An 18747-nucleotide genomic window follows, 5' to 3' on the forward strand; every position below is an offset into this window, starting at 1 on the left:
GGACGTGTACACCCGAACAATGCCTTAACGTGTATACTGCTCGTGTTCGCCATGGAAGTGTACACCCGGACTATGTCTGAACGTAAATAATGCTGGTGTTCGTCATGGAAGTGTACACCGGACAGTGCCTGATAGTGTATACTGCTGGTGTTCGCCATGAAAGTGTACACCGGACAGTGCCTGAACGTGTATGTTGCTGGTGTTCGCCATGGAAGTGTACACCCGGACTATGTCTGAACGTAAATAATGCTGGTGTTCGTCATGGAAGTGTACACCGGACAGTGCCTGATAGTGTATACTGCTGGTGTTCGCCATGGAAGTGTACACCCGGACTATGTCTGAACGTGAATAATGCTGGTGTTCGTCATGGAAGTGTACACCGGACAGTGCCTGATAGTGTATACTGCTGGTGTTCGCCATGGAAGTGTACACCCGGACTATGTCTGAACGTAAATAATGATGATGTTCGTCATGGAAGTGTACACCGGACAGTGCCTGATAGTGTATACTGCTGGTGTTTGCCATGGAAGTGTACACCCGGACAGTGCCTGATAGTGTATACTGCTGGTGTTCGCCATGGAAGTGTACACCGGACAGTGCCTGATAGTGTATACTGCTGGTGTTCGCCATGGAAGTGTATACCGGACAGTGCCTGAACGTGTATACTGCTCGTGTTCGTCATGGAATTTGACACTCGGACTATGCCATAACCTGAAACTGCAGGTGTTCCCCATGGAAGTGTACACCTGGACTATATCTGAACGTGTATACTGCTCGTGTTCGCCATGAATGCGTACAACAGGACAGTGCCTGAACTTGAATACTGCTGGTGTTCGCCGCGGAAGTGTACACCCAGACAGTGCATGAACGTGTATACTGCTTGTGTTCACCATGGAATTTGACACTCGGACTATGCCATAACATGTAAACTGCAGGTGTTCCCCATGGAACTATGTCTGAACGTGTATAATGCTCGTGTTCGCCGTAAAAGTGTACACCCGGACAATGTCTGAACGTGTATACTGCTGGTGTTCGCCATGAAAGTGTACAACCGGACTATGCCTGAACGTGTATACTGCTCATGTTCGCCGTGGAAGTGTACACCCGGACAGTGCATGAAAGTGTATACTACTCGTGTTCGCTTGAAAGTGTACACCGGACAGTGCCTGAAAGTGTATTCTGCTCGTTTCTCCCATCCAAAAATACACCGGACTATGTGTCTTGGGTACATAATACTTTTCGTGTTCACCATGGATGTCATACACGTGTCTGCTGCGTCGTGTCAGCACGTTTAAATAATTTCCTACTCAAGCTTGCTGAATTCAGAAACAGAACAAAAGTACTCTGCGTGATAGTATTTATTATATGTATATGTTTTTCAGGGTACATCATCATAGATATCTGATAATCGAGTACCGATAAATGACAACAATTACGTTGAAAATGCAAAATAATTCCTTCCCAAGTATTTTTTGCTTAGAGTTGTAGCCAATCATGTCCGCCATATCTTTATCACGCAGTGTAAAAACTAGTCACAATGGTAATATATTTTACGACTCATAATCAACAATAATGCGTCTTATCTTGATATAAAATGATATGTATCAGTAAATAATTACAGTAAAAGGTTTTAACACTGTAACAATAATCAATTTTCAGTAGCTGGGGAGTATGGGCGGCGATCCAGCACCAACGGCAATTAAGTTTGATGAACAATATAGAAAATGTATTATTAATAAATACACTTTAAGTACAATAAAATAATCATATAAAGAACATACATTTTATAAATAACATTCAGAAATGGCACATATCATTTCAATATCAATGTAAATTTGAACTATAGCAAGAGATTATAACAACACTTTGAAACAGTAACATTATGTGACAAAATCATGTTTTCCTTCAAAGACCTTTTCACACGTAAGGAAACCATGTAGTATTTTTAGCTCCCCGTCATTTCTATTCTAATGGATATGTGACACTTGAGTGACATGTATATGTTAAGATATTTGATATGCGTTTATTCATTGGATTCAATGGTGCCAATGAATGGAAATAATGTATGGTCACATGTTACAACTGTGATTCATACTTCTTGTATTTCTATTACTGGTATACATGCTGAACGTAGTCGCTCCAGGATCTCGCGTATAGTGTAATTTTATCCGATTGCGTGAGGATATCATGGCGTTTGCATAATTTACATTGACATTGTGCTGTTAAAACATCTACACAAAGAAAAATAGTTTTGAGGGGCCATTAGACATTTTTTGGATGTACCAATACGATAGATCCAAGAAGTAAATAGGAGTTATTTTCAAGTTTGTTGACCAGCAGTTTTATTTCGATGGTGGAGAACTACTGTTTATTTAGCGACGAGCTATTTTATACAAACAGACATACATACCTAAGCAAGCAAAATTGACTAGAACCAATATAAAGGTTGGCAGCAATAGCATCTAGCAGTATCGCAGTGACTACCTTACACTGACGTGGTAGCATGTGTTGGACTTTCACTGTTATCTTTAATCTCCAATTCAACAGATCCGGTGTCCGAATCCGTATTATCAGAGATGCTGCACATTCGGGCGTCCACACTCAAGTTTTTCACACTGTCCTCCTCGTTAAAATAACTAGTATTTCCAACTGCCTCGTCCAGTAGTGAAGCCTCATGGTGGTCTTGGAAGGGAGCCTCCAGACTGGATTTGCTTGCCTTCCTGGATCCATCGTTTTCTACCGCTATCTGCACACGAACAACGCTACCATTTGATGTGTCTTCAAGCCCATGAGTACCATGCTGATTCTCTGGCTTAGCAGATGTGTCACTTTCGGTCACAGCACTAAGGTGTCCACTAAGACTGTCCTTCAGTTTGCTCCACTTGGAGCCATCCGTGTTGGGGCGCCTCCCTCGGTGCCCAAGTTCGATACCACGACGTTCCTCTTCTACCTTGTGCAGACTGGCATGAGAAGTGGCCCTGGACTGCGTGAGGACACCTTTGACGACACTTAACCAAGGGTCATTATGATGATGGTCATTTATTGTTGTATGCATTCCAGATCCACGAACGATCCCAGCAATATGCTTCCACTTTTGAGCCTTTTTTAATACAATGCCTTTGTTTTGCTCAACACTCTTAATAGCTCTTTGGCTCTTCCTGATAGACTTCTTCCTCCTTTTGGTACTTCCTCGCCTGTGCGAGGTATTCTCAACACGTTCATTTTTCAAATCATCGGCAAGCTTCAGATATCTATCCATAAATGTTTGTGCTAGGTTTCCAGCGTTATGCTGTTGCTTCCGCCTTTTCTTCGTTATTCTCAGCACAGTCTTCCTTCGTCTGGGTCTTGGAGTGTCATCGGTTGTCATGCTGCTATCATCATCTAAGCTATCCATTGAGCTTATTGACGTCACTGATCTTGTGTCATCATCATCTCCATAACTCTGCATTGTTTTCACTAATTCAAGCTTATCAGATATGTCCATAGCAGCTACTTCCTTTTGGTTCAGCCTCATACAGTTAACCTCTGTGGAAGATATTATGTGCAGGAATGTGCCCATTCGATGGAAGAACATGGCAATAAACTGGATGAGCAAACCGATACCAAATATAGCCATGAAAATAAGGGAGAACGGCTCGATTGTTAGTGCAGTACCACTCTCAGACTTGCATGGAAGTTGTATGGCCAGTCCTTTGCCCTGACTCTGGGCATTTGTATACTGTAGAGCAAAGATGATAACAACAAATAAGGCATTCAGAATGAAGAACATTAGACTCATCTTGTTCCTCAAATGGATAAGGTCTTTTTGCATCTTCTGCTTCTGCTCCTCACTGCTCTGTAATGGGTAAAGGTACCTTTCAATGAGATCTTTCCAGAAGCGTATCTCTTCCTGTCCAAGGTATCGTGTCCGACCATGTCCAACTTCCGGATCAGAAATCCAGTATGGTGAGTACTCATCATTATGGATGTGCATCTCCTTCTCATACAGGGGGTTATCTGCAACAATTCAAATACTGTTTCTGTGGAAACACAAATGATCAGATATGGACTAAAATAACCTTTAGTTTTATGAGATCATACGGAGAAACATTTATGTCGTTTCTATGTTATTTCCTTTGTTTTGGAATGAGTAGCCCAATTTTTTAAAGATAAATGTGTCCGTAATTACTCACGTCTTATCACGCCTTCTGTATTGAGATTGTTTTGCAACGCCTGCTCCTGAAGGGAAGGCGCTGGTGTGTCCAGGTCGTAGGTAATGCCTTGTTCATTCGTGACCTGTATCGTTGGCGATGATGGATTGGAGGTCAAGCCGTTCTTCATGGACGTTTCAAGCTGTTCCAGTTTCTCAAGGACAGCCCCAAATTTACTGGCTGTGTTGTCAACTTTAGGCCGAGGACAGCAGATGCACTTGAATAGGTTTCCAAAGGAGAAGCCATAATCACTATCCACCTGTAAATAAAGTAGCTTATCTGTAGTTACTATTCTGACGACCTTATTGTGTTCAATTAGATTTAGAGGTTTATTATCATTTTATCAAACATAAGGTTGAGTTGTTGGGTTTATTTATTTTATAATTATTAATATTATTCCATACATATCACAATGAGGGACACAAAAATGAGTTTCAAACATTGTACCTATATGAGGAATCGAACCAACATCTTTGGTGTGATGGGCCAAGTTTTTCACCACTAGACTACCCAACAACACGCCAGACAATGCACACAAAAAACTAATATGTAAGGAATGCCAATTCTTTCCATTGAGAAACCCCACCGCCTACACTGGAACTATTATGCATTGTATACTGAACCGCAAAAGAAACGTCACCATGGATAGATATATGAGAAACCTTATTTGTACAAATTCTGCAAACATACTTTGAGACATATTAAAAAGATGAAACTTGGCAAAACTGATCATCAAGATTGAAATTAAAGTGTCAAATGTATGTTCTTAAAGTGAAACACAACTCTGAGAAAATGCCATCACAAGTCAGTATCTCGTGTTTCCGCCATGTGCATTGATGACTGCCGTGCAACGTCGAAACATGGAATGGATGAGGCGGTTGATGAAGGCGATAGGCACTTGAGCCCCACTCTGAGGAACGCCTGACGCAGTTCAGCTGCAGTTGTCGGCCTTGATCGGAGGTCATTCAGTCGTCTTTGAATCTCGTCCCACAGGTGCTCAATGGGATTTCAATCGGGACTGAGGGCAGGTCACTGCATGGTTCTTATGCCATTCTGCTGGAGGAAATCTCTTGTTGCTCTCGCAGTGTGGGCACGGGCGTTATCATGCTGAAACTCGTGGTTGCGGCGACGTGCCAAATGAGCGTGTGGTCTAAAGACTTGATCAATGTATCGAGCTGATGTGACAACAATGCGTCTCCCTGGACTCCCTGAAGACCACAGGGCCGACCCTCTGTGCAAGACCAATTCCACCCCACACCATGATGCTCGGATCACCCCACGAGTCTCTCTCAACAGCACAAGCATTCGAATAACTCTCCCCACGGCGTCGATAGACTCTTTCTCTGCCATCTGCTGTTGAGATACAGTAACGGCTTTCCCAGGACTCTTCTCCACTGCTGATGGCGCCAATACTGGTGCTGTGTGTGTCGCTGGTGTGTCCCCATGGTCTGTCGAGCAGTTTCCACAGCCGCAACAAAGCGATCTTGAAGATGCTGTCGCACTTTCTGACGATCCTGACGTCGGGTGATGACCCTTGGTCTTCCACTACGTAGTCGGTCATCTGTAGTGTTGGTGGTCTGGTACCGTTGCTTGAGCATATGGTCCTTACGTGAACTTGAAATGCATTGGCTTCCCACCGGGCAGTTTGTCCAGCTTGCAATCGTCCAAGGGCTTGATGTCGGTGATTTCTTGTCAATCTTGGCATGTGGTAGCATTTCAATAACGAATGAATGTTATCCTATCTTGGTGGATTTGTATAGAGCAAGAAATGGGTAACGCATGTGCATTTCAATTTGCACGGAACTCACGTGCATCGTGAGTGTATATACAGACTCCGCAGACACCAGTCGGTTTTGGTGACCTTGACCCCATTTTCAAGGTCACAACAGGCAAATCTGCTTTTGGAGTTGGAAAACGGTGTTGCCGCGATATCTCAAGAACTAATCGCTGGATTGTTTTCATATTTGGAACTATGGTGTATATACAGACACCGCAGACACCAGTCGTTTTTAGTGACCTTGACCCCATTTTCAATGTCACAGCAGGCAAATCTGCTTTTGGAGTTGGAAAACGGTGTTGCCGCGATATTTCAAGAACTGATCGCTGGATTGTCTTCATATTTGGTACTATGGTGTATATACAGGCGGGGGACATTTCGTCACATTGTGACAAATACTTGTTGTCATCTGCTTTATTTTTTTTATTTCATTTTTCCGGACAAGGTAATGTTAAATTTTAGAAACTTTGACAAATATTACCGAGATATTTAAATGACAACTTTTCATGCAATGTTACTTGGGGTGACGTTTCTTTTGCGGTTCAGTATATGTACATTGGTTAAGGCAACGAAGATTAGTATAGCAAATGTTTCACACAACATATGTATTATCTATATATTATTTATTATTTCAATGTTCAAATAACGTCTACTTGTACCTTATCATCATTACTAAAGAGATTGATAATAGACTGGAAACGACCAGATTTCAGCTTCTTCTGCTCCTTTTTAGCCTGCTCGGCCTGGGTTGGTTGCATCACTTCTCTTGTGCCCCAGGAGACTACATGCAGGTTGCAGATGGAGTAGATCATCAATAGCATCGACATGCTTGGAATTGACATGAAATAGAGTGCACCATGCAATAAGCAGGTTAATTCCATGGGATGCATTATTGCTGAAATGATGAATACACCAACTACAAATATCATAAATATAGTAGTTGGGGCACAGTATCCCTCCCTCTTCATTTCCAGTGCCAATCCTACAGTCACCAGCATCATCACCAGGGCGTACAACCCCGAGAGAATCCCAGCAACTTTCAGCTGAAACAGACAGTGACATTAGTCATGGCAGTATGTCATCCAAATTCAACAACATCAATATGTTATCATTGCGCCCTGGGGATCCGTGCATTTCAAAACTCTTTAACACATTCCTTACTTTTGTACGTGATTTTTAAAAAATAAAATAAAATGTTTTTCATGATTGTGACGCTTTAGCTTTTTACCTGTACGTTTGACTTGCAGCAGAAGCAGACAAGCAGGAATATTCCTATTGGAACCATATTGCAGATAAGAGAATCCAGCAGGTCGAGTTCAGGGAAGGCTGTGTTGATGGCGCCCACTATCAGGAGGAAGATGGTGCCGGGGGTGAGGAGGGACGATACAAACAAGAGCAGCTGGTATGCCATGTACAGCGCGGATACGTTCTCATTGAGCTTGATGATACTGCGCCACTCATACAGTAAATCCATGATGTTAGCCATGGTTGAAGGTGACCACCGTCTTCTCTGATTATAAAACTCCTCGAAACCTTCTGGGACATAGGTCAAGGCATCTGCGGCTGCACAATACTCAACTCGGTAGCCTTGTTGGAGTAGCAGTGTGCACAGCCATCGGTCCTCGCCTACCGTTGGGATAAAAGAATATATAACTTATTTATGCATGGTGGTTTAAAATCTTTGATATGGCATGTTACCTGTTGTATTCATCAATGTTCCGATTGTATATTAACACATAAGCATGGTAACTCATCGTAGATAAAAACATCGTTCTCAAAATAGAATTTACCTGCTACATGTACAGAATTCTAGACAGGAGTAAATTCTACTTGCCTTGATCATACTGTACATAGTGTCTGGCTTCGCTCGCCAAGGTAGTGTACTTTCTCATCATGTTGTCATCCATCAAAGCTGAGGCTCGGAACAAGCTGAAACAGCCAGGGCTACAGAGGACACACCCTGTCATATGCTCTGTAGCCTTCTGTAACCAATGGCTTACAGCATACTCAAATTTCTGGTACCACACCATAGGACCTGGAAGATAAATATGTCGGGAAACCATTAGGTTCTGCTGATCTTGTATTACCTTGTAAACATAATGACAATATTTATCACCTAATATTGTCCTTGAAACTTACAATCTGTCACGACATTACTGTCGTTAATGTGACATATCCATATGCCCTTAACTAGGAGTAAGGCCTATCCTTATTTCTAAATTATACGCTCATCGTGTGCACATGTGATATGAAATAGCAAACTATCATACTACATTTTGTTTGATATATCAATCAATAGTGACTTATGACATCGCAGCCTCATACCCCCATCCATACATCCAACAATGCGAAACATATCTACACCAATTCCGCTTAATATGTTCAGGAAAATAAGGGCGTGACTAAATCACTGTATCATTTATACCTGATAATGTCAAGAGTGTGACCACTGAATGATTATACCAGATTATATTGAGAGAGTGGCCACTGGTTCATACATACCCATATATATTGAGCGAGTGGCCACTGGTTCATACATACACATTTATACCGAGAGAGGGGCCACTGGTTCATACATACCCATATATACTGAGCGCGTGGCCGCTGGTTTATACATACACTTATATACCGAGAGAGTGGCCACTGGTTCATACACACCAATATATACCGAGAGAGTGGCCACTGGTTCATACATACCCATATATACTGAGCGAAGGCCCACTGGTTCATACATACACATATATACCGAGAGAGTGGCCACTGGTTCATACATACACATATATACCGAGACAGTGCCCACTGGTTCATACATATCCACATATACCGAGAGACTGGCCACTGGTTCATACATACCCATATATACCGAGAGAGTGCCCACTGGTTCATACATACACATATATACCGAGAGAGGGGCCACTGGTTCATATATACCAATACATACCGAAAGAGTGGCCACTGGTTCATACGCACCCATGTACACCGAGAGAGTGGCCACTGGCTCATACATATCCATATATACCGAGAGAGTGGCCACTGGTTCATACACATCCATGTATACCGAGAGGGCGGCCACTGGTTTATATATACCAATACACACCGAGAGGGCGGCCACTGGTTCATATATACCAATACACACCGAGAGGGCGGCCACTGGTTCATATATACCAATACACACCGAGAGGGCGGCCACTGGTTCATACATACCCATGTATACCGAGAGGGCGGCCACTGGTTCATATATACCAATACACACCTAGAGGGCGGCCACTGGTTCATACATACCCATATATACCGAGAGAGTGGGCACTGGTTCATACATACCCATGTATACCGAGAGAGTGGCCACTCATATATACCACTATGTACCGAGAGAGTGGCAACTGATTCATATATGCGTATACATACCGAGAGTATGACTATGGGTTAGCTTAATATAACACTATATGTCTAGCTCTGTTGGCAGAATATTCGTCCTTGGTCAATATAAGGACTTGAACTTTTCTCTTTCTTTTTCAATAACTGTTCATGAAACGAAGCTTCCATTGAATTAGCCATTGCAATGGTTGACAGGGCAATAGTATAGAAGTATTATCCACTTTGTTTTATAGTTCAGTTTCACCTCTTGTTTTGTCATGTAACTATTATACTTAACTGGCTTCTTATCGGGTATTTTTGCTTTGATGAGGAGACTGTTTCAGGACTCTGCTACCTATTACATGATGAATTAACTATTTGGCTTCTAATCTGTTTTACTTTCTATTTATTAAGAAAACACAGTTACTGTTTTGACATTTCTTAACATCAGATTGATTCCAATATAAAGTAAAGTAAAATGACGAGATTAAACTAAAGAGTCTTATTTATTTCAGTCAATCTGTTTTTCGAAGTCAATGACTTGGATGGAAAACAAACTTTCCACAGGTGACTCCTTGTATACTAGTCGATGAGAGGATGAATGGTTCTGACCTGTTCCAATGGGATGGATGCGACCACACGCTGCTCCCACTTTATCGTTCTTTTTCATGCGGTCCACCAACAGTTGCACGGCAGAGGGCTTAAAGTCAACGTCTCCATCAAGGGCTAAGATGAACGTGTTGTCTGCGATTGTCTGTTTCCTACGAACATCTGGAAGTGGTTGCCCTACTAGTCGATGGCCGAGTAAGTAGTACATGTACATAACCTGGAACAGAGCGACTTTTTTATGGATTGAACGCATCATGGCATCTAGATGTCTGTGCACTATTACAGCTTTGTGGATTTGTCTTATCATGTACGAAAAAATGATGATGATCCTAAGAGATAATAAATCCTAAAAAATACTGAATTATTTTATAGATACATATTACTCATAATACCTTAAGCTTGTAACACTGTTACCTGACTCCATCGCTTCTTGTGGCGTATTTTCGCTTTGTCCTTCATGTGAATGACCAGCTTGTTCTGTCCCGGTAGCGTCCACTCAAGCCTTCCTCCGTATGGTGTTGGGTATTTAGTGGGTGGGTCCATTTTAACTTGTGCTTTATGAACGTTACTGAAGTAATATATCACTGCTTGTTACTTGAATATGCAAACGTTCATACACGTGAATCAATTCAAAATACAACCTGTTTTACTCCATATTCTAGGGAAAAGTGTTAACCTTACCTTTTCTCCGATTTTAAGCTGACACGGCATGATTTATAACACACACGAAATCTTTTTTCAGCCCCCCATCGGTGAAACACATACATACGAGGGGCGATTGATAAGTTGTGAGCCTACCTCTGAAGGAGTGTGGTACGGATGAATTCCTTTGTGGTGGTGATAGACTGATCAAGTACAGTGACATACACAGGAAGATTGTTGTATTGGACACATTATTTAGTTTAGTATAAGCAATTGACTGCAAGGGGGGTTATGAGATGACTTAAAATGAGGAAACAGGACAAGCGAGCTGTTATCAAATACTTTTACAAGAAAGGCTTAACACCCAATGCCATATGTGAGGATATGTTATCCACACTAGGGGAAGATGCCCCGCCATATGCAACAGTGAAAAGATGGGTGGCAGAGTTTAAACGTGGGTGATCGAGCACTGATGATGAACCCCGTCCTGGTCCACCTGTTGTGTCTTCAACACCTGAAATGGTACAGCGAAGTCTGGGCATAGTCATGGACGACCGACGAGTGACACAGCGACAGATAGCCAACTTAGTGGACATCTCTCAGGAGCGAGTGCATTTCATTTTGACAGATATTCTAGGAATGCACAAGGTTTCTGCTCGATGGGTCCCCAAACTGTTGACAGCTGATCAGAAACGTCAAAGAGAGAATCTCTCAAGGGAGAACCTCAAGCTTTTTGAAGGTGATCCAGATAACTTTCTCAAACGATTTGTTACAATGGACGAAACATGGGTCCACCACTTTGAACCTGAATCAAAACAACAGTCTAAACAGTGAAAACATGTCACATCTCCTACTCCAAAGTCCGTGCCTTCAGCTGGGAAAGTCATGGCATCCGTGTTTTTGGATTCTGAAGGTGTGATTATGGTGGACTGGCTTCCTAAAGGCCGTACTGTTACAGGGGCTTACTATGTGGAACTTCTGAGACAGTTAAGAGAGGAAATCAAAGTTTCGCGATGTGGAAAGTTGACGAAAGGTGTGCTTTATCATCACGACAATGCTCCAGCACACACATCACTGATAGCAATGGCCAAAATCCATGAGTGTGGCTTTGAACTTCTCCAACATCCACCTTATTCACCTGATTTAGCTCCGTCGGACTATCATCTGTTCCCACAGTTGAAAAGGCATTTAGCTGGAACTCATTTCCAGTCAGATGATGACGTCATTAAAGCGGTCAACAACTTTTTTAGTGACCAAGAAGTTGACTTCTACAAAAGTGGCATAATGGCATTGCAACATCGCTGGCAGAAGTGTGTTGACCTTAAAGGGGACTATGTCGAAAAATAAAAAGCTTTGGTATCAAACTGACTTTGTTTTCTTTGTTAGGCTTAGAACTTATCAATCGCCCCTCGTACTACTGGAAAAAGAAACTGTGCTTCATATTAGGTGAACTAGATTGAAAATAACAATATGATATTTGGACATTTGTCTGATCAATATTTTATCATAACAAATACATTGACAAAATCCATACCTGGTAACAGGAAACAGAGCGAAATGTCCAAAAACTTAATATCGGATGTCAATATCGGATGTGATCACCATTGCGTTGATACAGGCGAGGCAGCCGCACCATATGTTTGATAACAGCCTGGGGCATATTGTTCCAAATGTCAACCAAATAGTGACCCAACTGAGCTAGCATTACCGGCTGGTTCTGGTCCTGTCATAGACGTCTTTCAATCTCACCCGAGACATTTTGCGAGCGGTCTGTTACAACACATGCAATATTCGGGCAGGCCTTATCATGCTGCAAATGCACAAAGGACAGTACATGACTCCGAACGATGTCGTCCCGGCAGCGTACGCCATTCCAATTGCCATTGATAATTATATGAGTTGAGTTCTCTCATGAGTTGTAATGCCATCCCATACCATTACACTTCCACCCCCTAACTGACGACGTTGAGTACAAGCTTCCCTAAAACGTTCTTCTGGGCGCCTTTAGACCCTTGAAAGTCTATCACAGTCCAAAGGAAACCTGGACTCGCCTATGAACAGTACACTGTCCCAGTCTTGTCGTCTGAACGTCAGAAGCTGTTTACACCAATCTCGGCGTGCCTAACGGTGACGTTGAAGCAAAATTAGGCGTATCGCTGGACGTTGGGGCAGGATTTGCGCTACCTGCGGTTCTGCCACAAACTGGTCTCAACCCAAGATTTGTTCGAGCTGTCATAGTGGCAGTTTGGTATCGTTTCAGATGGATGTACCAATAGAATACGGTTGTCTTGTTGAAGCCACGTCACACTAGGACGACTGGCTCATGGCACGTCGTGAGTGTTACCCTGCTGTAGATATGTCTGTCAACTTACTCTGGCATCATATTCACCGAGCGCACCATGGCATTGGATAAGCGTCATTTACGGTAAAACACAGGTGTTTTACGAGCACCTGATAGCTGATGCATCAGTGTGTGCTTTTCACATCAACACCAAACGTGTGTGTATCAAGATCCTAACAAACATGCAAACGTCCAAATTATGCACCGTGCATGAAGATGCACCTGCAAATTGTGAATCACGATCTTAAAATCGGAGAGATGTGTTCATGAATATGTATGGATAGATCCAGTATATAATTTGAGAATAAATATATTTTATTCAAATCTATATGAAGCACAGTTACTCTTTACCGTTGGTATATAATAAATAAACAGTGAGGAAAAAACTAACCTTGCTGCAGTACTGATAACGTTCACTAGATTCTTCACGAAGTTGTTGACGTGAAATTCGTTCTCATCATCTTCGTGGGCTTCAAACGCATCATCAAAGAAAATGTGGGCTGAAATCAACCAATGATCACAAAATCACAAAATAATGTTTGAAGTATTACATCTTATTGTAACAGAATTTGATATGTGAAATACAATGCACATCATACTTTCACATCTTCCTGAGACTTTTAGATAACTTAGTTGCTATTCGGCTAAGCATACCATTGATATCGATGGGTTATTATATATAATACTATTCAGCGAGAGTAAAACTATGTTGCTTTGATATTGATATATGTAAATGCGATTTTACACTACACTTCAGAGCCGAACCTTGGCGACATGATTGAAGTAAACATAAACGACACGTTATACTGGTACTACCCCCATTACACAATTTGTCACAATGTTACATACCTTCAATCTCATAATAATCTGGATCATAGACGTCGAAAAATATATAAGCATGTTTCCGTGTGCATTGGTCTAGGTCCAGTCTGAAAACATGGCACACAAAAAACATTAACATATTGAAGAAACATACCTCTGATTGGTCTATATTATGAATAGTGTGTGATGTTAAGTAATATCATGGCAAGCCGTGCATAAGAAGGAAGGAACCTATTGCTGTGTTAAGATCAGCTGAATGTGTCTCCTTATCCAGAAGTCTGCGTTTCCAAACGCAGAGGTTTAATTTTCCTGACTGAAAAACAACTATACAAACCTAAAGACGGATGTTAACATCTGCACCATTTCCTGTTCTGTCTCGTGCCACATAGTTGCGCATAAGTAGATCATGGGCGTGATATCAGTACGCAGAGAACCGCGTGTCTGCAGTGGATTTCCTGTCTCTTCTCCATCTACAGACTGGAAGATGTGAAGGCCGCCCTGTGTTGGACACACAGAACATTAACTAAACTCACCAGTAGTAAGTAACAAAGGTAAATAAGTAATGTTTATGCAAAGAAGTATGCGTTGAAACCCCTTCTAAACTTACCTCTTTTTTTATATTCTTTTGTTCTCGGTCTTTGTCATCTCTCCGCCTGTTGAGGATTAGGGACTGCTCCAGGAAAAGACCACAGTACAGAGGCTGTATGAATAACCTAGAAACCAACAGATGTAGAAGACATCACACGGTGCAACGTTCTCAGTATCCATTCACAGAACGACAATGAATGTCACGGCAATAGGCAACAAGAGGAAGTAAGCGAGATAATTACGCCTGATTCAGATTATCCATTGGTGAATGAAATAAATGACACTGAAACTTGAAAAGACGAGAGTTCGCCAAACGATGCTAACGGAAAAAAAAGTAGGGTAAATGTTATGTTATTGAAAAAAAACACATAATATTTGGTCTGAAAAAAGTCATCATAACAAATTAATTGACAAAAACCATATGTTATGTTATTGAAAAATAAACCATAATATGTGGTCTGAAAAGTCATCATAACAAATTCATTGACAAAATCAATACCAGGTATAAGGAGACGGAGCGAAACTCCCTAAAGGAGAGATATGTAACAACTCAATCAACAATGTCAGTATCAAGTATGATCACCATTTGCGTTGATACAGGCGGTGCAGCGGTGGCGCAGTGAAGAGACCAGATGATCGATTACAGCCTGGAGCATGTTGTTCCAAATGTCAACCAAATATTGACCCTACTGAGCTAGCGTTCCCGGCTTGTTCTATCATAGACGTCGTTTAGTCTCACCCGAGACATTCGGGCTGGCATTATGATGCTGCAAATGTACATGATTCCAAACGATATCTTCCCGGCAGCGTACACCATTCCGATTGCCATTGATACTCAGTTGTATTCTCTCATGATGTGTAATGCCAACCCATACCATTAGATTTCCACCCCCAAACTGACGACATTGAGTAACACAAGCGTCGCTAAAACGTTCTCCTAGACGCCTTAAGACCATTGCAAGACCATCATGGCTGTCAAGAGGAAACCTGGAATCACCTGCGAACATTATACTGTCTTAGTCATGGATTCTAAACCCCAGATGCTGCCTACATCAAGCTAGGTGTGCCTGACGGTGACGTAGATGCATTCGGCGTATAGCTGGACATCGGGGCTGGATGTTGAGCTCCTTTATAGGGTTGCATACGTTTCTGCCACAAATTGGTCTCAACCCAAGAATTGTTCGAGCTTTTAACTTGGCAGTGTGGTATCGATTCTGTAGATGCACCAACCGAATGTGGTTGTCTTTATGAAGAGACACGTGGACAACCGGTCCGTGGCAAGTCATGAGTGTTAAGCTGCTTTAGTTAACGTATCCATGCTATTGTGTTTCGATGGACATTAAAATGTTCGTTTTGCGCCATGTCTGTTTGCAACATTCCAAGGGGGCCGACGTTGATTTTTCAGCAAGCCGTTATTTACGGTAAAACAAAATGTTTTTATCAGTATCTGATAGCTAATGAATAAGTGTGTACTGGCACAAAAATAAACCATGTGTGTGATTATCATACTCCCAACAACAGCAAACATCCAAATTGTGCGCCGTGCATGAACCTGAACGTGCAAATTCTGAATCACAACCTTAATGTCGAGGAGATGTCTTGATGAGAATGTATGGATAGATGCACTATTTAAATTAAGAATAAAAAAATTTAATTGAAAATTCCGCTGGTATATAACAGCCATACATAACTAGAACGTACCTTTCAGTCTGTACAAGTCTCTCTACCCGAGGATACCAGATATGAATTGTGATCCAGATAAAGGAGAACCACCAGGCTATAGCTACGGGGAGCCAGTAATCAGTCATCAGCTTCGACAGGTAGTTTACAGAGAGTCCATGGATGTCACATGTCCAGAACATCTCCGAGGGCAGGGCAGCAATCCAAGAACCTGTGCTGTTAGATTTCCATGTCTCGCAGTCTGCGATGAGAGTCCCTATCAGGATAGGCATTGAAAGGACAAGAGGAATTGCGAAGCCCCCAATCTGGAGCAGAATCTTGCAAGAGGTCTTGGCAAATGTATAGCAGAGAAGACAACATCCTGTCTGAATGAGCATCACCCAGAAGGGACTCTGAAAATATTCAACAGCCTCTACGTTCACTATTCCATACGGGTTTACGAGGTGCGGACATTCGTGGGCGCCATCGTGTCCTAAATAGTACAGAGCCTTCACACAGGAAATATTGAAGTCGCTCATTATGACTGTCATTACACTCAGCGTGAGTATAATTTTCCATACACTGACAATTAAGTACACCTTAGTTCTTTGACGCCGAATGCCTCGCTTCAAACTTCTGAGTTTGTTTCCAAGAGCTCCCAGTCTGTTATATCTGTTAACATAATTCTCCCACCAGCCAAAGGAAACCAAGAACAGAGATGTCGGAATAGCCCATGTTTCATGGTAAAATGTATCGGAGAAGAAATAGTTCCTCAGTGGCCACAAAAGAAGCACGGATAGTTGTACGATTACACACAGGAAATCTATGAGAATAACATAGAATTTTCGACCTTTTGATTCTTGACTGTCAAAGAGCTTAAGTACAGCTGGCAGGAAAGCAACCCCCATCATGAGTACCAGACCTCGGAGAGCGTCAAGAGATGGGAGCACTTGAAAGGAGAAAATGCATATTCCCACCGAGTGGAGAGTCTCTGGAATTATCACCTGCATTAGAAAAAAGGCATTGTATGAAATAACCGTCTTACAAAATTATATGTTTAATGCGACAACTTATTTTTGTGTGAAATCAAAGCCCATCTATCTATCTATCTATCTATCTATCTATCTATCTATCTATCTATCTATCTATCTATTTATCTATCTATATTTAGAATTTAAGACCGCATACTTAATTTATAACAATAACAGATATAATTTATGACAAATTAATATTAATGTACTTACTGTTAGTATTATTTTGCATGTTGGATTTCGTGTACTTTTGAAACATGCCCTCCAAGAGCATTTGATGAAAGTGAATAGATATGGTGTGACGATGACAATGAAGAGTGCCCACAGCCAGCGTATCTCCACGTTTTGAGATGGCCTAAATACCGTACCATTCATCCTGTCCGGGGGAGCTCTTGCACAGAAAGTAAAGTGTTCATCGTCGTATGTCTCACAATACAGCGTGACATTCACGTAAATGTTTGACGTTATGAGAAGAAGGCTACTTTTGCTGATAACTGTCAACACGAGGACAAACAGCGACAAAAACATCCCGACTCCAACTTTGACACCTTTCCTTAGTTTATTAACAGTGGCGTCATCGAGTGAAGTGTCTTTATCTCGAGATATTATCCGGAACACATCCCAGGTCCGCCAGGGCGCCTTCCTGTCCAAGCTGTCAAGGCTGAAACAAATTAACGTGTCCGGTTCCCTCACAAAGGACTAAAACGAGCAACCAATTCCGAAAATGCACTCAACATGTAGCAGCTGATGATCTTCCATTGAAAGTAAGCATTTTTCTGCATTAATATTAAGGCGTTGCTTTGCTCCATTTTCCAAGTGGTGTTGGGTAACTAACCTATTAGTTGAAGAGATCGCTCGTCACATCGAAGGCCCGTGTTCGATTCCCCATATGGGTGAAATGTGAGAAGACCATTTCTGGTGTCCCCGTGATGTTGCTGGAATATTGTTAAAAGCGACGTACAACCATACTCACTCACTCCATTTTGCCGAGTGTTGGTAATCAAAGATGTAAGTGTAAGTAATTCCCTTTTTTGATACGGCGTGAGTATGTTTTTTTTAGCAATATTCGAACAATATCACACGTTGTACCCATATGGGGAATCGAAGCTGGATTATCGGCTCGACGCGCCACACCGCGCCTCTTTAATAAGGATTATTAATAAATGTATGCATATAGATGTTACAAGCTGCCAGGCAAAAGAAACTATACACTTGAATTTTGGATTTGACCAAAAAATACGAACGTTATGAAAACGTTACGTTCAGAAACATAACTATGATACCCATATCAAGTACATCGCCATCGAATCACCATTTCTTGTGTGATATATTTTAGCCATCAACAAATATGGATGTATACTTTCTTTTGCTCGGCGGTTTAAATGTTCCAGGTAAAAGTGTTCATACACACCAATCGGATTCTTAATTATAAACACTTGTAAATTAACACAGAGTAGATATCACTCGTAAATCTCTCATGGACGACATATTGTGCAAACACGTTGTAAAAACGACGATATAGATTTCATGATGTTCTTTTGCTATTAAAATATTTGTATCTGTCGCATCCAGAAATTGTAACCACGGATCGGGGATGCGTTTTCAGGAATCGAAACTACTTTCACATAAACGTTCTTCCTTTACATAATACCAAGAAATGCATTAAATCAAATGCAATCATACATAGAATAGCAAATGGGTTTTTTTATAAACCGCATATCCTTAAGAACCATT

At 41.7% G+C, this 18747-nt stretch overlaps 1 protein-coding gene across 5 annotated transcripts in view; it reads right to left on the reverse strand.

The window, feature by feature from the left end:
• Positions 1–1345: 1345 nt before the first annotated feature.
• LOC124119782 (chitin synthase chs-2-like) overlaps positions 1346–18747 on the reverse strand; it is a 31021-nt gene continuing 13619 nt past the window's right edge. For all 5 annotated transcript variants that reach the window (XM_046482418.2, XM_046482419.2, XM_048382289.1 and 2 more), the window contains 13 exons: positions 17227–17674; positions 16025–16986; positions 14343–14448; positions 14070–14233; positions 13763–13842; positions 13305–13413; positions 10345–10498; positions 9934–10147; positions 7802–8002; positions 7196–7593; positions 6627–7010; positions 4173–4449; positions 1346–3996 (listed from right to left, as the gene is read on the reverse strand). In XM_046482418.2, coding sequence (XP_046338374.2) covers positions 2486–3996; positions 4173–4449; positions 6627–7010; positions 7196–7593; positions 7802–8002; positions 9934–10147; positions 10345–10498; positions 13305–13413; positions 13763–13842; positions 14070–14233; positions 14343–14448; positions 16025–16986; positions 17227–17674 — 5008 coding nt within the window. In that variant the 3' untranslated portion in view covers positions 1346–2485. The remainder of the gene's footprint in view (positions 3997–4172; positions 4450–6626; positions 7011–7195; positions 7594–7801; positions 8003–9933; positions 10148–10344; positions 10499–13304; positions 13414–13762; positions 13843–14069; positions 14234–14342; positions 14449–16024; positions 16987–17226; positions 17675–18747) is intronic.

The sequence above is a fragment of the Haliotis rufescens genome, unplaced genomic scaffold, assembly GCF_023055435.1.
Source record: "Haliotis rufescens isolate VD_foot unplaced genomic scaffold, xgHalRufe1.0.p SCAF_4, whole genome shotgun sequence".
Taxonomy (NCBI): Eukaryota; Metazoa; Mollusca; class Gastropoda; order Lepetellida; family Haliotidae; genus Haliotis; species Haliotis rufescens.